Source organism: Bombina bombina, chromosome 4 (genome assembly GCF_027579735.1).
Source record: "Bombina bombina isolate aBomBom1 chromosome 4, aBomBom1.pri, whole genome shotgun sequence".
Lineage (NCBI taxonomy): Eukaryota > Metazoa > Chordata > Amphibia > Anura > Bombinatoridae > Bombina > Bombina bombina.
Window position 1 is genome coordinate 838,289,902 of NC_069502.1, and position 26,447 is coordinate 838,316,348.

Sequence of the window (26,447 nt, forward strand, 5' to 3'; positions counted from 1 at the left end):
ATCACGAAAGAAAAAATTTGGGTTCAGTGTCCCTTTAAAAAAAATAAATGCTTTTTGAGGAAAAATCTAGCTAAAGATACTTTCTATTTAAGATAGATTTTAATCGAAAGGTTATTCATACTGAAATATATATTAGTTTTTAATTATATAGCAAGATGCTGTATATTCATGGCTGTATTTTTTTGTTTTTGGTAATAAATTCCATTAATCCATTCACAATGTCATGCACTCCAAAAGGTTTCTGTCAGATTACTTTGGACAATTTTTCAATCTTTAAGATATGATCACATATTATTGTTTTGTAGTTCTCAAAACTGTGAATTTGTTTCTGCAGAAATATCATGCCCTTCTTCACAGCAAAATGTTATAAAATTAAGATACAGAGTTGATAAACAGACTTTAAAGGGACATGATCATGAAAGATAACTTTTGGGTTTCAGATAGAACATACAATTTTCAGATTTACTTCTATGACCAATTTGCTTTATTCTCTTGGAATCCTTTATTGAAGAAGAGCATGCTCTACTGGGGCCTATCTGAATACAATGGGCAAGACAGTGACAAGCAGATAGCTCACTGTAGTGCATTGCATCTGAGTGAGCCTACCTATGCAGGCTTTTCAACAATAAATACCAAGAGAACAAAGCAAATTAGAGAAGTGAAGTTAATTAGAAAATTGTTCAAAATTGCATGTTCATTCTGAATCATGAAAGTTTAATTTTTACTTTCCTTTCCATTAATGCCATTGCTCCCCTGCAAATCTATGTACACAGAATCAACCCATACTAAGTTTCAAGAAGCTCACTGAATAGGAGACTGTTTGGATTAGAATAGATCTGCACAAGGAACTAAGTGCGAGGAGGGAGGGGCAATCATTAAAAATGAAAAATAAAGTTATTGTTTTAGTTAAATAAAACTATTCATATTGTTATTATTAATGTAATCATTTATCGCCATCCAATAAAGAACAGGTGAAAAGTTGATCAAATATGAATTTAAACTGGAGATAGTTCACCTCCAAATCATTTAATTAATTTCAATGATCTATCTATGCATATCTAATGATATATAACCAAATTAGTACTGGTCTGATATAACTGGAAAACATAATCTGAAAACGTATTCTAAAAATGAAAACCATGATTTAAATCAGTCTTATTGTCTAGTGATTTAAATCATGAGTTAAATCAAATTCACCCGGGGGTCACCTCAGCTCCAAAACTGCATGCCCCAGGGGGTCACATGCAGTCATCATCAGCACTTGGTATTGTGTGGGTGACAACTACGTATCACCCTCTGCACTTAGGTTAAACTTTGATTTATTTTAATATGAGTTTTCTGATGCCTAATAAGAGTTTGTTTCAGAGTAAAACATTTTCCACAGTCAGAACATGAAAATTCTTTCTCCCCTGTATGAGTTTTCTGATGCGTAATAAGAGTTGATTTCTGAGTAAAACATTTTCCACAATCAGAACATGAAAATCCTTTCTCTCCTGTGTGAATTTTCTGATGGATAATAAGATGTGATTTCCGAGTAAAACATTTCCCACAGTAAAAACATGAAAATCCTTTCTCTCCTGTGTGATTTTTCTGATGCGTAATAAGATTTGATTTTAGAGTAAAACATTTTCCACAATCAGAACATGAAAATGCTTTCTCCCCTGTATGAATTTTCTGATGCATAATAAGATTTGATTTCTGAGTAAAACATTTCCCACAGTGAGAACATGAAAATGCTTTCTCTCCTGTATGAACTTTCTGATGCCTAATAAGAGTTGATTTCAGAATAAAACTTTTCCCACAGTCAAAACATGAAAATCCTCTCTCTCCTGTGTGATATTTCTGATGCGTAATAAGATTTGATTTCAGAGTAAAACATTTCCCACAGTAAGAACATGAAAATTCTTTCTCCCCTGTATGAATTTTCTGATGCTGAATAAGAGTTGATTTCTGAGTAAAACATTTCCCACAGTGAGAACATGAAAATGCTTTCTCTCCTGTATGAACTTTCTGATGCCTAACAAGAGTTGATTTCTGAGTAAAACATTTTCCACAGTCAGAACATGAAAATCCTTTTTTTTCTGTATGAATTTTCTGATGAGCAACAAGAATGTTTTTACGGTTAAAACATTTGCCACATATAGGACAAGAAAATTGCTTTTCTCCTGTATGAAGTTTTAGATGTTTAAGAAGATGTGATTTCTTAAGAAAACATTTCCCACATTCAGAACATACATTTTCCATGTGGCTTCTTTGATTTTGAAGAAGATGTAAAGAAGCATCTGCACTCTGATCATGACTAGGATTAATGTAGTTTGTGAATTCATCTGTCAATAAGAAACACAATGGGAGTAATGTTATTAATTACATAATTATTTTATCATGAGATCATATAAACTGTTCTGATTTAACCAGTCCCCTACACTTGTAGCAGACACTGTGACCACTAGACCTTTTCCCAGCTTCCAAGGCTTAAGGGCAATTTACGGGACATTTTCTAAGAATTTACACTTAATCAAAGACCAAACTAAATATAAATTAATGTTTTTATACCTAATGTATCAAGTCCTTTTAAAATTGTGTTCACAGAAACTTTTAGTAATACGATCGGGGCCCATAACCTAATCGTTATAACTACTAATTGTGTGCTTGTAATAAAAAAACGATGACTCTAGAACAACAAAAACAAATAAAATGGCCCCAGGCAGTGTAGTATATCTTTGCAATGTATAAAATCTTCATCATAGAGAAGAATCTCACTCATGTGTCAACTACATCTTCTGGAATAATCAGCAGCTCCCAAGCCAACTGTATTACTCATGCAATTCTGTTGTACCATATAGATGATGAGGATTATTTAACTGAAAAGGCTTAAAGACCCCAATACAGCTAAACCAAAAGCATATCAACTTGTGAAAGCTCTCCAAAATAAAATCAAACCACCACAGTTAGTGAGTTAACTTAAAAAAAGGCTAAGAGCATTTACATCACAGGAAAGAGGGTTAAGTTTAAAAGCTCTTTAATATGCAACATGAGTGCTTACTGTTAAGTTTTATTGTCTAATAATGTTGCATTTATGCCATATATTCTTTACTTGTAATGAAGACCAGATTATCATTTTATATGAAAAGTAATCTATAATATGTAAAATAAACTATATTGTGGACATACACATCACACACGTACACTCACCTGTGCCCTGTGTGCAATGTGCATGTTCACTAATATGTACACACACCTGTGCCCTGTTTCCCACAGACACATCTCGCACGTACACACAACTGTGCCATGCAACCCTCACACGTTGCACAAATACACTCATCTGTGCCCTGTTTCCCACAGACATGTCACACACACTCACATGTGCAGTTTCCCACAGACACATCTCACACGTACACACAACTGTGCCATGCAACCCTCACATGTCGCACACATACACTCATCTGTGTCATTTCCCACAGACATGTCACACACAAACACTTACATGTGCCCTAGATCCCTCTCAAGTGTCACACACACATTTACATTTGCCCTGATTTCCTCATTCATGTCACACACGTACACTCATATGTGCCTGCCCTACTTCCTAAAGACATGTCACACAAATACACTCACCTGTGCCGTACTTCCCAAAGATATGTCACACAAATACACTCACCTGTGCCGTACTTCCCAAAGACATGTCACACACGTACACTCACATGTGTCCTGTTTCCCAGACATGTCACAAACTTACACTCACCTATCCCCTGCATCCCTCTCACGTGTCACACATATACACTCACCTGTGCCCTGCTTCTCTTAGACATATAACACACGTATACTCACATGTGCCCTGCTTTCCTCAGACATGTCATACTTGTACATTCACCTATCCCCTCCTTCCCACAGACATGTCACAAACTTACACTCACTTGTCCCCTGCATCCATCTCACGTGTCACAAACTTACATTCACCTGTCCCCTGCATCCCTCTCATGTGTCACACATATACACTCACCTGTGCCCTGCTTTCCTCAGACATATATTGCACGTATACTCACATGTGCCCTGCTTTCCTCAGACATGTCATACTTGTAAATTCACTTATCCCCTCCTCCCCACAGACATGTCACAAACTTACACTCACCTGTGCCCTGCATCCCTCTCACGTGTCACACATAGACCTACCTGTACTTATATTGTCACATATTTCCTGCTCTGCAGCTTCTAGCATATTTCTTTGCCACTGATCTTCTGTTTGTTCCGTGTTACATGAAATCTTAGCATCATTTTCACCTGAAGAAAAAAAAGAAATAAATAAATAACTCTTTACAATTTCTGTTGTCTCTTTTTAAAAAAAAAAAAAAAAAAAAGTGAAAAATTATGTAATTTAAGCTAAATATGCCTGAGCCAACATCACTAGCAGTCACATCAGTAAGAAACATTCTATGTAATGACATCAGCACAACAGTAAATACAACCAGTGTCATGCAGTAAAGTGAGGTAATTAGTATCAGTTATATTACTCGCTGCAAACACAGCCCCAATTGTAACCAATCAGAATTCTATTTACTTTTATTTTCAGATTTGCTTCATTATTTTTTAATCCTTTGCTGAAGGATCAACATTGCACTGCTTGCAGCTAAATGAACACATCTAGTTAGCCAATCACAACAACCAAAATGTCAGCAGCTAGCTCTCACTAGTGTAGGATATGTGCGTATTCCTTTTCAACAAGGGATACCAAGAGAACAAAGCACATTTGAAAACAGAAGTGAATTTAAAAGTGTCTCAAAACAGTATGCTCTATCTGAATCATGCAAGTTTAATTTTGTCTTTTCTATCCCTTTAACTGCTGCGCCATTTCATACCCTTGTGCTGAAGTGGTTTTCAGTCTTTTTGCTATAATTGTATTTACATAAGTTACATCACAATCACCACAAATAACAGGTGAGTTTTCATCTATGTGTTTTATTGGGTGGGAGTAGTAAAACTAAAAGTGAGACACATCACACACATACACTTACCTGTGACCTGTCTCGCAGATACAGGTCAAATAGGTAGGTACCCTTATAGTAGACACTGAAGAATCAAAGTCAAATCAGACCATAGGATGTAAGCAGCTTTCATCCTATTGGCTTATTTGAATTTGTCAGCCAATAGGAATGCAAGGGTACCCCCATATAAAAGGGATACCTTGCATTCAATCTTCATTGTGCGGCAGGAGATCGCATGAAGAGGACCTCTGTGTCGCATGGATGAAGAAGATCGCAGAGGACTTTGCAGCCGCCACCGGGATGAGATGGAGCTGCTGGGAAGAAGAGGATTTGCTGGCCTTCAGCAATGGTGAGTACCAATTTTGGGGTTAATGTTAGGTGTTTTTTTGGGGTGTTTTTTTTTTTAGATTAGGGCTTTTTTTATTTTTAATGGGCTGAAAAAAAGCTGAATGCCATTTTAAGGGCAATGCCCTACCAAATGCCCTTTTTGGGGCAATTGGTAGATTATTATTTTTTTTAGTTAGGTGTTTATAATTTTGGGGGGTTGTAATGTTAGGGGGTAATTTATTCTTTTGACAAAAGAGCTGTTAACTTTAGGGAAATGCCCTACAAAAGGCCTTTTTTATGGTTATTGGTAGTATATTTCTAGATTAAGGGGGTTATTTTGAGGGGGTTTAAACGGGGGTATTAGAATAGGAATAACTTTGGATAATTTCGTAATTTTAGTGTTTTTTTTGTAATGTTAGTTTTTTTTTTTAGTAATTTATGTTTTTTATTTTTTGTAATTTTTTTAATACATTTTTAAGGTAGTTAGTATATTTTTAAATTTATGTGTATTTTAATTGGGGTTAAAGTTAGGGGGTGTTAGGTTAGGGTGCTTAGTTATAAGTTTAATACTTTGCGTTGTGGGGGGTTGGCGGTTTAGGTGTTAATATTATAATTAGGTTTTGCGATGTGGGGGGGTTGGCGGTTTAAGTGTTAATAGTTTTATTAGGTACTTTGCGTTGTGGGGGAATGGCGGTTTAGGGATTAATAGGTTTATTAGGTAGTTTTTGTTGTAGGTTGATGGCGGATTAGTGGTAATTATGTTTATTAGGTCATTTGTGTTGTGGGGGTTTGCGGTGTAGGGTTGATATGCTTATTTAGTAGTTGCGATGTGGGGGGATGACAGTTTAGGGGTTAATATGTTTATTAGTTGCGATGTGGGGGGATGATGGTTTAGGGTTAATAACTTTTATTAGTGATTACAATGTGGGGGGGATGTCGGTTTAGAGGTCTGTTGCTTAAAGTGATGGTAAAGTCTCCCCTTTATAAAATCAGATGCAGAATGTTAGTGATGTTTTAAATGGAGTTTAATAAATCAGTTTAATGAAGATGCGCTATAAAATGACTTTTTAATACACATGTGAAGTTTAAATACCTTGTGCTCCACCACCAAGTTCAAAATTAAATTTTTCAGTGAGCTAACGGTTTCAATTTTTCTCCAATCCGCGCTCTAGCTACAACAAAAGTGACAAATGGGAAGAGCGCTGATTGGACAATTCAAAAAGTTATATCGCATCTTCATTGATGACTTAAACTGCATCTAAAATATCACTAACAAGCAGATCTGTTTTTATAAAGGGAGAGTTTATCATCAATTTAAATAAATGTGTGCATATAAAAATATTCCTATATAATTGCATTAATATCCCTGACAAACTTTTTGCCTCTCACAAAACTTGGGTATAAAACTTGTTTATAATCAGAAAGCTCATTAGATCACACATGAAGGATTGTAGATTTGCTCTCTGTTAGTCACGTCAGTAGTGTAGGTGCACTTCCTGAGTGAGATATTTATTACTACACAGTGTTACCTGATCTCTCATTTCCTGGGATCTCCATAGTCCTTAGTGCTTGGTGAGTCTCCATCATGACGTCCTTGTAAAGCTCTGTGTGTCCCTCTATATACTCCCACTCCTCCATAGAGAAATACACAGCAACATCATCACACTTTATAGGCACCTGAAACACACACAACTGATTCAGCGCTGACACAGGGACTGGTTCTGTCACACACTTTTACTGACAGAGCCAGGATAATGTTACTGAGAACATATAGAGACACAGACAGAAGGCAGGAAATACTCAAAGGGCCAGATGGGTAAGAAAATAGAGTTACTGAGCCCTGGCACTAGTATAATGTCACATTCCCCAGCGGAGCGCACCTCTATAATCAGTCGGTGAATGCTGCTGCAATGGGGGGGGTGGATTTTTCCTGTGATGGTGCAATACTATAGAGCAAATTTTCCAAACAAAGACCAAGGGTTGGAATGTGACCTTTAGAGTCAAATATATGCCACCACTAACCAGAACAAACTATTACAATCTAGATTACAAGTCAAGAGAGACTTTGGTCCGTGTTTTAGTATTTCTCAATTTTGTATTAGAATTCACTGGTTAAAATATTTCTGAAAGACTTGTTTGTTGTGGGCAACTTAGTTAGTGCATCACATGCTTATAATGAGATGCGCTAATTAGAGTGCTGGAAAAAATTACCATGATATTACCAGCTGAATATCACGTGCACAATGCCTAGAATGATAAACTTTTAATGTTGCTTTTTAAAAGCTGTAAACATTTACAGTTAGCAGTACCCACCGGCATTATAAGCTCCATAACCCCTCCGCAATAAACACATAAACTGACACACCCTCATAGCATTTAACCTCTAAATTGCCAGGTCCTACTACAATAATTCCCCAAAAGCACTATACCCCCTAACAGCCATCTTTCAGGTGCTTGTAACTTTTCATTGCATAAACAAATTTCTTTGAAATGTGCAAGCTTTGTGGGCATCCTCAGTGATAAGAAATGCTAAAAGCTTTACATAAATATTAGAATATTTTTGGTCTAATATAATATAATAATATATTTTTGGTCTAATATAATAATATATTTTTGTATGTTTTCTTTTTTAGATTACCCTTGCTTTTTAAAGTATATACACAAAGATACATATATTTGTCACTTAGTATGAAAAGGTTATATACCCCATGTACAGAATGAGCGAGGACATGTCAGGCTGCAATCAGCATATTCTAATCATTTCAAAACCATGTTAAAGGGGCACTGAACCCAACTTTTTTTCTTTTATGATTCAGATATAGCATGAAATTTTAAGCAACTTTCTAATTTACTCCTATTATCAATTTTTATTTGTTCTCATGCTATCTTTATTTTAAAAGCAGGAATGTAAATCTTAGCAGCCAGCCCATTTTAGCTTCAGCATCATGGATAGCGCTTGCTTATTGGAGGCTTACATTTATCCACCAATAAGCAAGCATAACCCAGGATCTCAACCAAAAATGGGCCAGCTCCTATGCATCACATTCCTGCTTTTTAAATAAAGATAGCAAGAGAATAAAGAAACATTGATAATAGGAGTCAATTTGAAAGTTGCTTAAAATTGCATGCTCTATCTGAATCATGAAAGACAAAATGTTGGTTTAGTGTCCCTTTAATATGTGTAAATAAAAAATACAGCCAGTGACAGGGACAAGCAGATGTTATTACATATTCCATCACCTCCCCTGTCAGCAGGTACATGATCTGCAGGGTGTGGGTCAATATCCTCTCTGTTGTCATCTTGTCCCCGGTCATGTGACTCGCTGTCAGTGAGTTATTCACACGCTGCAAGAATAAAAAACATAAAAACATCACTGACCCCTCTCACATCACTTGTGTGTATCCTGTTATCACATTCCCCATCTTATCATGGTCACATGAAAAAGCATTGCAAAATATCTGCACCTACAGTAAATATTGTATATATCCACAGTATATATCAGGAATTGTTGCATTGCAAAATATCTACACCTACAGTAAATATTGTATATATGCACAGTATATATAAGGAATTGTTGCATTGCAAAATATCTGCACCTACAGTAAATATTGTATGTATGCACAGTATATATCAGGAATTGTTGCATTGCAAAATATCTGCACCTACAGTAAATATTGTATATATGCACAGTATATATCAGGAATTAATTATTGCATTGCAAAATATCTGCACCTACAGTAAATATTGTATAAATGCACAGTATATATCAGGAATTGTTGCTTTGCAAAATATCGGCACCTACAGTAAATATTGTATAAATGCACAGTATATATCAGGAATTGTTGCATTGCAAAATATCTGCACCTACAGTAAATATTGTATGTATGCACAGTATATATCAGGAATGAATTATTGCATTGCAAAATATCTGCACCTACAGTAAATATTTTATAGATGCACAGTATATATCAGTAATTAAGTGTTGCATTAAAAAATATCTGAACACACAATAAATATTTTATAGATGCACAGTATATATCAGTAATTAAGTGTTGCATTGCAAAATATCTGCACACACAAATATTGTATATGCACAGTATATATAAGGAATTAAAGGAATATTAAACAGCATGGCACTGTAATATAAATGTTTAATTATATGTAGCTAAAAAAGACTTTCCAATATACTTTTATTATTTATTTTGTTCTCTTTTCCTGTAATTTAACTAAGACATTTTTTGATTTCTAAATTCCACTGAGTTTCTATAAAGTATGGGAGCTGCCATGTTTGAGCTTAAAGGGGCATTAAACACTTTGAGATGGTAATATAAAATGATAAATTGTATATAATAAAACAACTCTGCAATATACTTTCATTATTTATTTTGTCCTCTTTGCCTGTAATTCCATTCTGAAATTGTGAGCTTTTCAGTTCCTGTTAGAAATGGAAGTGCAGAACACTGTTAAATCCAGCACAACCATTGGCTGCACACTCTAGTGACTTATTTATAACTGATCCTAATTGGCAACAGCAGAGAAGGTAACACGGGTTACAACATGGCAGCTCCCAGTGTTTTATAGACACTAAAACTTAACACGTATTTTGTCACTTTTTAAACAACTAATGAAACTTTAAAAAATACATCTAAATGTTAGTCATGGACTAATCTTTTCTTTGAATGCATCATTCTATCTAGCATGTATTTAGAGTTTAATGTCCCTTTAAGTTGTCCCTTATCTGTTTTCCTGCTGAAGAGAATTAGAGACAGATATAAAACAGGTAATAAAATAAGTAATTTCACACAACTTTCAGTGTTTGTCACAGAAAATTTTGCTAGCCGGGTGGTATTATGAAATAACCACGTGGCATTATGAAGTGGTGTGTGGGCAGTGTAATATTTTCTAATATTATATAATTCTCTGCATAATTTCACATAAATGTTTTTAATGATAATTTGTGAAATACATTTTTTTATTTTTTTAACATTATCTAATTTTTACTTAATATTGGCTAAAATTTTAGCGGGTGGTCAGTAAAATCAACCGTGCAGTGCACCCGCTAAAAAGGTCTCTAGCTTTATTTACACAGAGATAAATAGAAAAATAGTTTAAACATGGTGGCGTCCATGACTTTATAGAACCTAAAGTAATTTATAGAAATTAAACCTTTAGACATATATTTTCAATATTTAAACTGATATAATTGTAAAGATAAATCTACATAGTATTCTAAGACTAATCTTTGCATTGAATACATCATAATGTCTAGAATTTATTTACTGTTTAATATTAGTAACACAGTGTAGGAAGGGCGCTACAAAGCAGAGTCAAATGTGTCAAAATGATAATAATAATAATAATAATAATAATATGCGCTCAGTACATAAATAACTCATAAAAATATTATTTTAATTTGGGGTTCAAAGTTGATATAAAATTCACTATTAATACAAAACTGAGCAAAAAATAATAAAGCATCACTATTCATAAAATGAGTCACAGTTTATAACATTAAAAGTCCTCAAAAATGTAAGAAGAAGGGAAAGCCGGAGCACATAGGCGTCATGACACGCTGTCTCCCGGACCAAGGTGCACCTCTAATAGCAACAGGCTATCAATTGAGCTGGAGGTGAGTATCGATATCATTTGACACCACAGTCTGTGGTTGAAAGTCTGTATATGATCAGTAGCTGCGGAACAAGGTATGCTTTAGGGCCGGGCGATATGGAGTAAAAGAAAAAAAAAAAATTGCGATTTAATTTTCTTATAAATTACTATAACACCTTCATTTTTAATTAAAACATTTATTTAACACAACAGAATATTAATGTAAATGTTTCTCATTGACCAATACAGGCTGAGAGCATTAAAAAACACACAACAAAACTAGTTTAAATAAAATATAAGTGCAAAAATATATAAATTATATATATATATATATATATATATATATATATATATATATATATATATATATATATATATATTAGAGCTGCAACAACTAATCGTCATAATCGATAATAATCGATTATGAAAATAGTTGTCAAGGAATCTCATAATCGATTAGTTGGTTTGCAATTAGTTGGTCTGTGCACAACACCAGCTGCTTCACTCCAATGAACTCCTGCATATGGTATTGTGTTTTATGGTTATGTCCTTAGCCTAAAGGACGTCTACTTTTCACTTTTTCAGGACAGTATAAGTTTACAACTACCCCTGGCTTATGTGCAACCCAGATATAATAGTCATCATTTGGATTGTTTATATTAAATCAGGTGATTTGGAACAATGCTTTTCATGATATAGTGCCAAGCTTGTTGTTTACACCTTGCCCCTAGATTGATGGGAGTTATTTAAATTGATGTGCACTATTATCTGTTTGCACAATTATTAGCGTATTGCTTGCTATTGCTGATTATATGTACTGTATAAATAAATGTGTAAGGCTTTGTCCTGTTATTGATATACAGTCCTTAGCGCTTTTGATTTTTTTTTTATAGTTTTTTTTATATTTTTAATAAATTGTGATAATATGTACCAGATTCAACCTTTATAAGTATATATTCGTTATTTTTAGAGCAGACTAGATATTTCCCCTAACCTTATAGCTGGTTATTTACCATTGCATATAGATATTCAAGATATTTTTATTTTAGAATGAAGTCAAGGGTTACTTTATTGAGAGGCCCCTTGCCAAGGTAGAAAACACTGGTGAAGAGCTAACAAAGATAAATATCCCACTTTGGTGAAATTAGCAAAACCCTACTTATACACCTCAACAGCCTTTTCTCTGCTGCAGGAAATATAGCTGCAAACAGAGAACCAGACTTAGCCAGAAGCATGTGGACATGTTGAGATTTTTGCATTTCAATGCAAAGTTTCTGAAAGAGTGAATAACAGAATGTTATTAACAGTGATAGTCTAACTCTTTCTAGTTCTACCTCTTTTCAAACAGTTTGTGGTTTTGTTTTGTTTAATTATAAAACTGTGCTCTGCTGTTTAAAAATTGAAGAAACAGTTGTGTTAATGTAAAGTTTTAGTCTGAAGTTTATATTTGTAACACTCAGTATGTGGATTTTATTTAAAACATAGAAAACTATTATGGATTCTCTTTTTATCCGACTAATCGAAAAAATAATCGGCCGATTAATCGATTATGAAAATAATAGTTAGTTGCAGCCCTAATATATATATATATTCAAATTACCTAAATAAAAGTGTATCTAGATAAATAATTGAATATACTTATGACAGCGTATATGTGAGGGATCAGAAAAGTAAATAAGCAATAATAATATTAAAAATAATGGAACTGTCACAAAAAGACAAATGAGTGTTAATTTGAAAGCAACCCAGTTCTATGGTGATTCAAAATAAAAATATATCAAGCCTAAATGAAGATACAAGAGTTTAGCAAATGACTCCAAAAGGAGAAAGCACTCTAAGTAGGCCTTGCACCTAACTGGGCAAGTAACAACAGTTATATTGCAGATAGACATGACTCCTATCTGATCCAACATTTAACATTCATGGTCCTCTACCATAGTAATAAACCCTACGCCACCCCAGCCTGTGGCCTCTTCTAGCCTGAAGTAGGGCTGCTAAACATTATAGGCAAACGTGCTAGCTGGTGGGTAAACTCACTACCAGATGTGTACAAGACCGGCCCTGACACCTAATACATGTCGCACTCCCTTGCTTACCCTCTGGGCGCTTCCAAGCTTTGGATCAGCTGCTTGATCTTCCATATCTCCACGTTCCTATCTGCAGCACTCAGATCGTCCGCCATCTTCTCTCCTCCTGCTCTCTACAGCCGCGCTGTACAGCAGAAACAAGGCAAACGGTTAGTCAGGCGATACCAGCTGCAACTCGCACTATTAGATGTAGATTCCCTCCGAGCAAGCAGCCGGCTTCTCTACCGCTCCCTCTGTGTCAGATCTCAATGGAGGCAGCTCTGGCTCCCAGCTGCGATGTAGAAACCGGCTTCTCTTCTGTCGCCACTGCATGTGTTGCAATCCAAAGCCTGTTCACATGGGGCGAGTGATGTCACTTCTGGGTGGGGCTAAAAAATTGCATACTCTCGCAATTTTTAAATCGCAGCGGTTAATCGTGGTTTAAAACCGCATATGCGGTTAATCGTACAGCCCTAGTATGCTTTAAAGGTACGCTTAATCAAGTCAACCAGTACCTTCATATATTGGTGGATAAGTACATTATTGGGAAACATTCCCAGGACTTTTGAACCGTAATCCACATTTAAGCTTATGGACTGTCATTTTTGAGGACTTTTAATGTTATTAACTGTGACTCATTTTATGAATAGTGATGTTTTATTATTTTCTTTCATGTAATTAGCAAGAGTCCATGAGCTAGTGACGTATGGGATATACATTCCTACCAGGAGGGGCAAAGTTTCCCAAACCTCAAAATGCCTATAAATACACCCCTCACCACACCCACAAATCAGTTTTACAAACTTTGCCTCCCATGGAGGTGGTGAAGTAAGTTTGTGCTAGATTCTACGTTGATATGCGCTTCGTAGCAGGCTGGAGCCCGATTTTCCTCTCAGTGTGCAGTGAATGTCAGAGGGATGTGAAGAGAGTATTGCCTATTTGAATTCAATGATCTCCTTCTATGGGGTCTATTTCATAGGTTCTCTGTTATCGGTCGTAGAGATTCATCTCTTACCTCCCTTTTCAGATCGACGATATACTCTTATATATACCATTACCTCTACTGATTCTCGTTTCAGTACTGGTTTGGCTTTCTACTACATGTAGAAGAGTGTCCGGGGGTAAGTAAGTCTTATTTTGTGACACTCTAAGCTATGGTTGGGCACTTTTGTATAAAGTTCTAAATATATGTGTTTAAACATTTATTTGCCTTGATTCAGGATATTCACCATTCCTTATTTCAGACAGTCAGTTTCATATTTGGGATAATGCATATGAATAAATAAAAATTTTCTTACCTTAAAATTTGACTTTTTTCCTGTGGGCTGTTAGGCTTGCGGGGGCTGAAAATGCTTCATTTTATTGCGTCATTCTTGGCGCAGACTTAATTGGCGCAAAAATGTTGTCATTTCCGGCGTCATACGTGTCGCCGGAAGTTGCGTCATTTTTTTGACTTTTTTTGCGCCAAAAATGTCGGCGTTACCGGATGTGGCGTCATTTTTGGCGCCAAAAGCATTTAGGCGCCAAATAATGTGGGCGTCTTTTTTGGCGCTAAAAAAATTTGAGCGTCATTGTTGTCTGCACAATATTTAAGTCTTATTGCTTCTGGTTTGCTAGAGGCTTATTCATTGGCATTTTTTCCCATTCCTGAAACTGTCATTTAAGGAATTTGACCAATTTTGCTTTATATGTTGTTTTTTCTATTACATATTGCAAGATGTCTCAGGTTGACCCTGAATCAGAAGCCACTTCTGGAAAATCACTGCCTGATGCTGGATCTACCAAAGTTAAGTGTATTTGTTGTAAGCTTGTGGTAATTGTTTCTCCGGCTGTTGTTTGTGATGAATGTCATGACAAACTTGTTAATGCAGAAAATATTTCCTTTAGTAATGTTCCATTACCTGTTGCTGTTCCATCAACATCTAATATTCAGGGTGTTCCTGTTAACATAAGAGATTTTCGGCTAGATTTAGAGTTTTGTCGGTAACGACCCGAAAAGCAAACGCTGGCTTTTTTCTGGCCGCACCATAAAAATAACTCTGGTATTGAGAGTCCACATAAAGGCTGCGTTAGGCTCCAAAAAAGGAGCGTAGAGCATATTTAACGCAGCTTCAACTCTCGATACCAGAGTTGCTTACGCAAGCGGCCAGCCTCAAAAACGTGCTTGTGCACGATTCCCCCATAGGAAACAATGGGGCTGTTTGAGCTGAAAAAAAACCTAACACCTGCAAAAAAGCCGCGTTCAGCTCCTAATGCAGCCCCATTGTTTGCTATGCGGAAACACTTCCTACGTCTGCACCTAACACTCTAACATGTACCCCGAGTCTAAACACCCCTAACCTTACACTTATTAACCCCTAATCTGCCGCCCCCGCTATCGCTGACCCCTGCATATTATTATTAACCCCTAATCTGCCGCTCCGTAAACCGCCGCTACTTACATTATCCCTATGTACCCCTAATCTGCTGCCCCTAACACCGCCGACCCCTATATTATATTTATTAACCCCTAATCTGCCCCCCACAACGTCGCCTCCACCTGCCTACACTTATTAACCCATAATCTGCCGACCGGACCTGAGCGCTACTATAATAAAGTTATTAACCCCTAATCCGCCTCACTAACCCTATAATAAATAGTATTAACCCCTAATCTGCCCTCCCTAACATCGCCGACACCTAACTTCAATTATTAACCCCTAATCTGCCGACTGGAGCTCACCGCTATTCTAATAAATGTATTAACCCCTAAAGCTAAGTCTAACCCTAACACTAACACCCCCCTAAGTTAAATATAATTTACATCTAACGAAATTAATTATCTCTTATTAAATAAATTATTCCTATTTAAAGCTAAATACTTACCTGTAAAATAAATCCTAATATAGCTACACTATAAATTATAATTATATTATAGCTATTTTAGGATTAATATTTATTTTACAGGTAACTTTGTAATTATTTTAACCAGGTACAATAGCTATTAAATAGTTAATAACTATTTAATAGTTACCTAGTTAAAATAATAACAAAATTACCTGTAAAATAAATCCTAACCTAAGTTACAATTAAACCTAACACTACACTATCATTAAATTAATTAAATAAAATATCTACAATTACCTACAATTAAACCTAACACTACACTATCAATACATTAATTAAATACAATATCTACAAATAACTACAATGAAATAAACTATCTAAAGTACAAAAAATAAAAAAGAACTAAGTTACAAAAAATAAAAAAATATTTACAAACATAAGGAAAATCTTACAACAATTTTAAACTAATTACACCTACTCTAAGCCCCCTAATAAAATAACAAAGCCCCCCAAAATAAAAAATGCCCTACCCTATTCTAAATTACTAAAGTTCAAAGCTCTTTTACCTTACCAGCCCTGAACAGGGCCCTTTGCGGGGCATGCCCCAAGAAGTTCAGCTCTTTTGCCTGTAAAAAAAAAAATACAATACCCCCCCCCAACATTACAACCCACCACCCACATACCCCTAATCTAACCCGAACCCCCCTTAAATAAACCTAACACTAAGCCCCTGAAGATTATCCTACCTTGTCTTCACCATACCAGGTTCACCGATCCGTCCTGGCTCCAAAATCTTCATCCAACCCAACCGGGGGCTGGCGATCCATCTTCCGGCGGCTGAAGAGGTCCAGAAGAGGCTCCAAAGTCTTCATCCTATCCGGGAAGAAGAGTAGATCCGGACCGGCAACCATCATCTTCCAAGCGGCATCTTCTATCTTCATCCGATGAGGACCGGCTCCATCCTGAAGACCTCCACCGCGGACCCATCTTCATCCGGCGACGATCAGCCAATCTGATTGATCTTGATTCTGATTGGCCGATTCCATCAGCCAATCAGAATATTCCTACCTTAATTCCGATTGGTTGATAGAATCCTATCAGCCAATCGGAATTCGAGGGACGCCATCGTGGATGACGTCCCTTAAAGGAACCGTCATTCTTCAGTTGGACATCGCCAGATGAAGATGGGTCCGCGGTGGAGGTCTTCAGGATGGAGCCGGTCCTCATTGGATGAAGATAGAAGATGCCGCTTGGAAGATGATGGTTGCCGGTCCGGATCTACTCTTCTTCCCGGATAGGATGAATACTTTGGAGCCTCTTCTGAACCTCTTCAGCCGCCGGAAGATGGATCGCCAGCCCCCGCTTGGGTTGGATGAAGATTTTGGAGCCAGGACGGATCGGTGAACCTGGTATGGTGAAGACAAGGTAGGATGATCTTCAGGGGCTTAGTGTTAGGTTTATTTAAGGGGGGGTTTGGGTTAGATTAGGGGTATGTAGGTGGTGGGTTGTAATGTTGGGGGGGGGGGGGGGTATTGTATGTTTTTTTTTACAGGCAAAAGAGCTGAACTTCCTGGGGCATGCCCCGCAAAGGGCCCTGTTCAGGGCTGGTAAGGTAAAAGAGCTTTGAACTTTAGTAATTTAGAATAGGGTAGGGCATTTTTTATTTTGGGGGGCTTTATTATTTTATTAGGGGGCTTAGAGTAGGTGTAATTAGTTTAAAATTGTTGTAAGATTTTCCTTATGTTTGTAAAAAAATTTTTTAATTTTTTGTAACTTAGTTCTTTTTTATTTTTTTTACTTTAGTTAGTTTATTTCATTGTAGTTATTTGTAGATATTGTATTTAATTAATGTATTGATAGTGTAGTGTTAGGTTTAATTGTAGGTAATTGTAGGTATTTTATTTAATTAATTTATTGATAGTGTAGTGTTAGGTTTAATTGTAACTTAGGTTAGGATTTATTTTACAGGTAAATTTGTAATTATTTTAACTATTTTAGCTATTAAATAGTTCTTAACTATTTAATAGCTATTGTGCCTGGTTAAAATAAATACAAAGTTACCTGTAAAATAAATATTAATCCTAAAATAGCTATAATATAATTATAATTTATGTTGTATCTATATTAGGATTTATTTTACAGGTAAGTATTTAGCTTTAAATAGGAATAATTTATTTAATAAGAGTTAATTAATTTCGTTAGATTAAAATTATATTTAACTTAGGGGGGTGTTAGTGTTAGACTTAGCTTTAGGGGTTAATACATTTATTAGAATAGCGGCGAGATTCGGTCGGCAGATTAGGGGTTAATAATTGAAGTTAGGTGTCAGCGATGTTAGGGAGGGCAGGTTAGGGGTTAATAAATATAATATAGGGGTCGGCGGTGTTAGGGGCAGCAGATTAGGGGTACATAGCTATAATGTAGCTGGCGGCTCTTTGCGGTCGACAGATTAGGGGTTAATTATTGTAGGTAGGTGTCGGCGACGTTGTGGGGGGCAGGTTAGGGGTTAATAAATATAATATAGGGGTCGGCGGTGTTAGGGGCAGCAGATTAGGGGTACAAAAGGATAACGTAGGTGGCGGTCGGCAGATTAGGGGTTAAATTTTTTTTATCGAGTTGCGGCGATGTGGGGGGACCTCGGTTTAGGGGTACATAGGTAGTTTATGGGTGTTAGTGTACTTTAGAGTACAGTAGTTAAGAGCTTTATGAACCGGCGTTAGCCCAGAAAGCTCTTAACTACTGACTTTTTTCTGCGGCTGGAGTTTTGTCGTTAGATTTCTAACGCTCACTTCAGACACGACTCTAAATACCGGAGTTAGAAAGATCCCATTGAAAAGATAGGATACGCAATTTACGTAAGGGGATCTGCGGTATGGAAAAGTCGCGGCTGAAAAGTGAGCGTTAGACCCTATTTTGAGTGACTCCAAATACCGGAGGTAGCCTAAAACCAGCGTTAGGAGCCTCTAACGCTGGTTTTCACGGCTACCGCCAAACTCCAAATCTAGGCCTTTGTTTCTAAATCTATTAAGAAGGCTATGTCTGTTATTCCTCCTTCCAGTAATCGTAAAAGGTCTTTTAAAGCTTATCATGTTTCAGATGACTTTTTAAACGAACATCATCATTCTGATTCTGATACTGAGTTTTCTGGTTCAGAGGTTTCAGAGATTGATACTGATAAATCTTCTCATTTATTTAAAATGGAATTTATTCGTTCTTTACTTAAAGAAGTCTTAATTGCATTAGAAATAGAGGATTCTGGTCCTCTTGTTACTAAGTCTAAATGTTTGAATACGGTTTTTAAAACTCCTGCGGTTATTCCGGGGGTTTTTCCCGTCCCTGATGCTATTTCTGAAGTAATCTCCAGGGAATGGAATAATCTGGGTAATTCATTTATTCCTTCTAAACGGTTTAAACAATTATATCCTGTGCCATCTGACAGATTAGAGTTTTGGGACAAAATCCCTAAAGTTGATGGGGCTATCTCTACTCTTGCTAAACGTACTACTATTCCTACGGCAGATAGTACTTCCTTTAAGGATCCTTTAGATAGGAAAATTGAATCCTTTCTAAGAAAAGCTTACTTATGTTCAGGTAATCTTCTTAGACCTGCTATATCTTTGGCAGATGTTGCTGCAGCTTCAACTTTCTGGTTAGAAGCCTTAGCACAACAAGTAACAGATCATAATACTCATAGCATTGTTAATCTTCTTCAACATGCTAATAATTTTATTTGTGATGCCATCTTTGATATCATTAGGGTTGATGTCAGGTATATGTCTTTAGCTGTTTTAGCTAGAAGAGCTTTCTGGCTTAAAACTTGGAATGCTGATATGTCTTCTAAGTCAACCTTGCTTTCCCTTTCTTTCCAAGGTAATAAATTGTTTGGTTCACAGTTGGATTCTATTATTTCAACTATTACTGGGGGGAAAGGAACTTTTTTACCACAGGATAAAAAATCTAAAGGTAAATTTAGGTCTGCTAATCGTTTTCGTTCCTTTCGTCACAATAAGGAACAAAAGCCTGATCCTTCCCCTACAGGAACGGTTTCAGTTTGGAAACCATCTCCAGTCTGGAATAAATCCAAGCCCTTTAGAAAGCCAAAGCCAGCTCCCATGTCCACATGAAGGTGCGGCCCTCATTCCAGCACAGCTGGTAGGGGGCAGATTACGTTTTTTCAAAGAAATTTGGGTCAATTAGATTCACAATCTTTGGATTCAGAACATTGTTTCACAAGGATACAGAATAGGCTTCAAGATAAGGCCTCCTGCAAGAAGATTTTTTCTTTCCCGTGTCCCAATAAATCCAGTGAAGGCTCAAGCATTTCTGAAATGTGTTTCAGATCTAGAGTTGGCTGGAGTAATTGTGCCAGTTCCAGTTCTGGAACAGGGGCTGGGGTTTTACTCAAATCTTTTCATTGTACCAAAGAAGGAGAATTCCTTCAGACCAGTTCTGGATTTAAAAATATTGAATCGTTATGTAAGGATACCAACATTCAAAATGGTAACTCTAGCAACAGCTCCAAGGATTTTTACAAAGGTTCTCGGTGCCCTTCTATCTGTAATCAGAGAACAGGGTATTGTGGTATTTCCTTATTTGGACGATATCTTGGTACTTGCTCAGTCTTCACTTTTAGCAGAATCTCATACGAATCAACTTGTATCGTTTCTTCGAGAACATGGTTGGAGGATCAATTTACCAAAGAGTTCGTTGACTCCTCAGACAAGGGTAACCTTTTTAGGTTTCCAGATAGATTCAGTGTCCATGACTCTGTCGCTAACGGACAAAAGACGTCTGAAATTGGTTTCAGCTTGTCGAAACCTTCAGTCTCAATCATTCCCTTCGGTAGCCTTATGCATGGAAATTCTAGGTCTTATGACTGCTGCATCGGACGCGATCCCCTTTGCTCGTTTTCACATGCGACCTCTTCAGCTCTGTATGCTGAACCAGTGGTGCAGGGATTATACAAAGATATCGCAATTAATATCTTTAAAACCGATTGCACGACACTCTCTGACGTGGTGGACAGACCACCATCGTTTAGTTCAGGGGGCTTCTTTTGTTCTTCCGACCTGGACTGTGATCTCAACAGATGCAAGTCTGACAGGTTGGGGAGCTGTATGGGGGTCTCTGACAGCTCAAGGGGTTTGGGAATCTCAGGAGGCGAGATTACCAATCAACATTTTGGAAATCCGTGCAATTTTCAGAGCTCTTCAGTCATGGCCTCTTCTAAAGAGAGAGTCATTCATTTGTTTTCAGACGGACAATGTCACAACCGTGGCATATGTCAATCATCAAGGAGGGACTCACAGTCCTCAACTATGAAAGAAGTATCTTGAATACTTGTTTGGGCGGAATCCAGCTCCTGTCTAATTTCTGCGGTTCATATCCCAGGTGTAGACAATTGGGAAGCGGATTATCTCAGTCGCCAGACATTACATCCGGGCGAGTGGTCTCTTCATCCAGAAGTATTTCTTCAGATTGTTCAAATGTGGGGACTTCCAGAAATAGATCTGATGGCTTCTCATCTAAACAAGAAACTTCCCAGGTATCTGTCCAGATCCCGGGATCCTCAGGCGGAAGCAGTGGATGCATTGTCACTTCCTTGGAAGTATCATCCTGCCTATATCTTTCCGCCTCTAGTTCTTCTTCCAAGAGTGATCTCCAAGATTCTAAAGGAGCGTTCGTTTGTACTGCTGGTGGCTCCAGCATGGCCTCACAGGTTTTGGTATGCGGATCTTGTCCGGATGGCTACTTACCACCCGTGGACTCTTCCGTTAAGACCAGACCTTCTATCGCAAGGTCCTTTTTTCCATCAGGATCTCAAATCCTTAAATTTGAAGGTATGGAGATTGAACGCTTGATTCTCAGTCATAGAGGTTTCTCTGACTCTGTAATTAATACTATGTTACAGGCTCGTAAATCTGTATCTAGGAAGATATATTATCGAGTTTGGAAGACTTACATTTCTTGGTGTTCTTCTCATCATTTTTCCTGGCATTCTTTTAGAATTCCTAGAATTTTACAGTTTCTTCAGGATGGTTTGGATAAAGGTTTGTCTGCAAGTTCCTTGAAAGGACAAATTTCTGCTCTTTCTGTTCTTTTTCACAGAAAGATTGCTAATCTTCCTGATATTCATTGTTTTGTACAGGCTTTGGTTCGTATAAAACCTGTCATTAAGTCAATCTCTCCTCCTTGGAGTTTGAATTTGGTTCTGGGGGCTCTTCAAGCTCCTCCGTTTGAACCCATGCATTCGCTGGATATTAAATTACTTTCTTGGAAAGTTTTGTTTCTTTTGGCCATCTCTTCTGCTAGAAGAGTTTCTGAATTATCTGCTCTTTCTTGTGAGTCTCCTTTTCTGATTTTTCATCAGGATAAGGCGGTTTTGCGAACTTCATTTACATTTTTACCTAAGGTTGTGAATTCTAACAACATTAGTAGAGAGATTGTAGTTCCTTCATTGTGTCCTAATCCTAAGAATTCTAAGGAAAGATCGTTGCATTCTTTGGATGTGGTTAGAGCTTTGAAATATTATATTGAAGCTACTAAAGATTTCCGAAAGACTTCTAGTCTATTTGTTATCTTTTCTGGTTCTAGGAAAGGTCAGAAGGCTTCTGCCATTTCTTTGGCATTGTGGTTAAAGTCTTTGATTCATCATGCTTATGTTGAGTCGGGTAGAACTCCGCCTCAAAGGATTACAGCTCATTCAACTAGGTCAGTCTCTACTTCCTGGGCATTTAGAAATGAAGCTTCGGTTGATCAGATTTGCAAAGCAGCAACTTGGTCTTCTTTGCATACTTTTACTAAATTCTATCATTTTGATGTGTTTTCTTCCTCAGAAGCAGTCTTTGGTAGAAAAGTACTTCAGGCAGCTGTTTCAGTTTGATTCTTCTGCTTATATTTTCAGTTTTTTTCATTATAATATTTAAACTTTGTTTTGGGTGTGGATTATTTTTCAGCGGAATTGGCTGTCTTTATTTTATCCCTCCCTCTCTAGTGACTCTTGCGTGGAAGATCCACATCTTGGGTATTCATTATCCCATACGTCACTAGCTCATGGACTCTTGCTAATTACATGAAAGAAAACATAATTTATGTAAGAACTTACCTGATAAATTCATTTCTTTCATATTAGCAAGAGTCCATGAGGCCCGCCCTTTTTGTGGTGGTTATGATTTTTTTGTATAAAGCACAATTATTCCAATTCCTTATTTTTTATGCTTTCGCACTTTTTTTCTTATCACCCCACTTCTTGGCTATTCGTTAAACTGATTTGTGGGTGTGGTGAGGGGTGTATTTATAGGCATTTTGAGGTTTGGGAAACTTTGCCCCTCCTGGTAGGAATATATATCCCATACGTCACTAGCTCATGGACTCTTGCTAATATGAAAGAAATGAATTTATCAGGTAAGTTCTTACATAAATTATGTTTTTGCTCAGAGTTTTGTATTAACAGTGAATACTATCAACATTGAACCCCAAATTAAAATAATATTTTTATTAATTATTTATGTACCATGCGCACATTAATATTATTATCATTTTGACACATTTGACTCTGCATTGTAGCGCCCTTCCTACACTGTTACGATTGTCATATTTCATATCTTTAGAAAGGAGATATTTTGTGAGAGGCAGTAAGTCAGGAGTATAGCGCAACACTTATATTTTTACTTTTTACTGTTTAACATCCCTTGGAAAATATCTGTGTCAGGTTTTTACATATGCACAGTATTTCTCAGCAATTAAGAGCCGCATTGGAAAAGATCAGCATGCAAAATACATTTTTATAAGCATTTAAATTGTTTCTAACTTTCACACTGATTTGCAGTCAAGGGGCAAAACATTTAAGAAGCTTTATAAATATATCCTTTGCTGTGGACAATTAAGGAAAAATATAACTAAGCTTCTGCACTAATCAAGCAATCACTGTCTAATATGTTGCAAGCCAACAAAAAGTGGAATCCAGCACCAAATTAACCAGGAGAACTACCAAGAGCTACTACCTTGCTCCCATAATGTAGTAGAAAAAGCAGAGGAAGGTCTCCAATAATGCAAAAAATCTTTATTCCATTCAAGTGTCCAGGAAAGGATTAAACAAAGACTTTTAAAAGTCTTTGTTTGATCCCGTCCTGGACACTTGAACGGAATAAAGAATAAAGATTTTTTTGCATTATTGGAGACCTTCCTCTGCTTTTTCTAATATGTTGCAAGATCAGTTTCTGGATCCTGCAAGATTTTACGTTCCAGTATCTTTGCGTGGCGTTGAAAAAAACAAAAAAACACATACATTATATAGAGATAAATTACAGGATATCCAGGTAACGAGCACAATGAAATTACCAGGATGTGAATAGAATAGCCAACTAGTGGGTGTACATGCAGGTATTATCTATATATGACACATGTACACTTGCTTATGGTCATTCTATACAACAGCACTTCCACTTCTGCACAAATTACTACTTGTTTATACCATATAAATACCAGTGTATTCTGTATTAGCCTAAGCCTGACATCACTTCATAAGCAACCTAAGCTGCCTATTGCTGGTCTGTGTATGGGAATGAGGAGACAAACTACAACAGGCTGTTTGAATTTCTACAAAAGAATATTCACAGAACAATTCTACATTTTTGTATTTGTCCAAACACCTTAAAGGGACATTCCGGTCAAAATTGAAATGCACATAGATGAATTACATCTCTGAATAGAAACATATTTGCAATATACATGTATTAGCAAAAATGCTTCTAGTAAAAGGTATCACTGTTTTAGTGTTAAAGGGACACTGTACCCAAATTTTTTCTTTTGTGATTCAGATAGAGCATGCCATTTTAAGCAACTTTCTAATTTATTCCTATTATCAAATGTTCTTTATTCTCTTGGTATCTTTATTTGAAATGCAAGAATGTAAGTTTAGATGCCGGCCCATTTTTGGTGAACAACCTAGGTTGTCCTTGCTGATTGGTGGATAAATTCATCCTCCAATCAAAAACTGCTGTCCAGAGTTCTGAACCAAGAAAAAAGCTTAGATGCCTTATTTTTCATATAAAGATAGCAAGAGAAAGAAGAAACATTGATAATAGGAGTAAATTAGAAAGTTGCTTAAAATTGCATGCTCTATCTGAATCACGAAAGAACAATTTTGGTTTCAGTGTCCCTTTAACATTTTTCTTTGCACGTGCATGTGAAGCACAGCTAGATATTCTCAGTGCACCAGCATTTTAAATACTGCAGCTGCTAAGATCATCAGTGGGGCATGTATCATGCCAGCAATTAACAAATTGAGTCATTACCAGATAGTACAAGCACCTTAGGCTCTCTGACCAAGTGTTGTGTTAAAAATGCTGCTGCATACTTAAATACACTTTTAAAACAGCTATAACTGTTATTAGAAGCATTTTTGCTAATGCATATATATTACAAAAATGCTTCTATTCAAAACTGAAATGTAAATTCCAATTTTGTCTGGAATGTCCCTTTAAACACAGGCTTCTTCTTTTCCTCTGAGCATCTGTCACTTCTTGTTGCTAAGCAACTAATACATATATTCCCTGCAAGAGGTTACCGTGGTGTCGTTATGGTGTTTTCTCACCTCTCCCGTCAGCAGGTAGAGAATCTCCAGGATGTGATTCAGGATCTGCTCAGGCAGCTTCTTCATCTTGTTCATAGTCAGTGATGTAACACTAAGACCTACAGCAGTAGCACATACATGACAGAAATTACACATATAAGAATAATAGCCATACATACACTTATACACACACTGACCTATACATACATGTGTAGCCCACATATATCTATACAAACTCACATACACACTTCACATACATGTATGCATTCATATACACACACACACACACACACACACACCATAATAAAGGCTGTTCCCTCTGCCACACACACAGCTACCTCCACAATACATTATATATAGCTATATAATATTATAGAGAGGCTCACCCTATCTTTCTCTCTCACACCCCACCCCCTTCCAGTACCTTATATACAGATATATAATATTATAAAGAGGTTACCTCTGCCTTACACACAGCACCGTGCTCAGTAATGTATATACAGATATATAATATTATAAAAAGGTTCTCTCTGTCTTAAACACACAGCCCCCTCCACATCACCTTATATACAGATATATTATAGAGATGATCCCTCTGTCTCTCACACGTAACCCCATTCCCAGTACCTTATATACAGGTATATAATATTAGAGATGATTCCTCTGCCTCTCACACACAACCCCATCACCAGTACCTTATATACAGATATATACTATTATGATTTCCTCTGCCTAAAACATACACAATCATCTGCAATAGCTTATATAGAGGCATTTACTATTTAATAGACGTTCGTTGTGATGCACATATTTTCCCAGTGCTTTATACACAGATACATCACCAGTTAGAAATTTACCTGCATGAAACCACCGTATTAAGTGCTGAGACAACAGCAGTGTGTTCCTTATAAAAACAACGATATGACTGTAGTGAATAGCGATCAAGTGGCACAAACAGCTACAGGTACAGGAAGGAAGCTGCATTAGAGATGCCTGCACAGCTACTTCCGGTAAATCTCTTTCCCGTGGGGTCATATCAGTCATGTGACTTGTGACATCACTGGTCC

General features: G+C 36.8%; 1 protein-coding gene across 1 annotated transcript; it reads right to left on the reverse strand.

The window, feature by feature from the left end:
* LOC128657954 (zinc finger protein OZF-like) lies at nt 1-26,424 on the reverse strand. The gene is made up of 6 exons (XM_053712380.1): nt 26,238-26,424; nt 25,402-25,499; nt 8,547-8,651; nt 6,836-6,983; nt 4,171-4,278; nt 1-2,327 (listed from the first exon to the last, which is right to left on the reverse strand). Exons 1-6 carry the CDS (start codon nt 26,422-26,424, stop codon nt 1,303-1,305), a joined length of 1,671 nt encoding a protein of 556 aa, XP_053568355.1. The 3' UTR covers nt 1-1,302.
* Between the last annotated feature and the right edge of the window lie 23 nt (nt 26,425-26,447).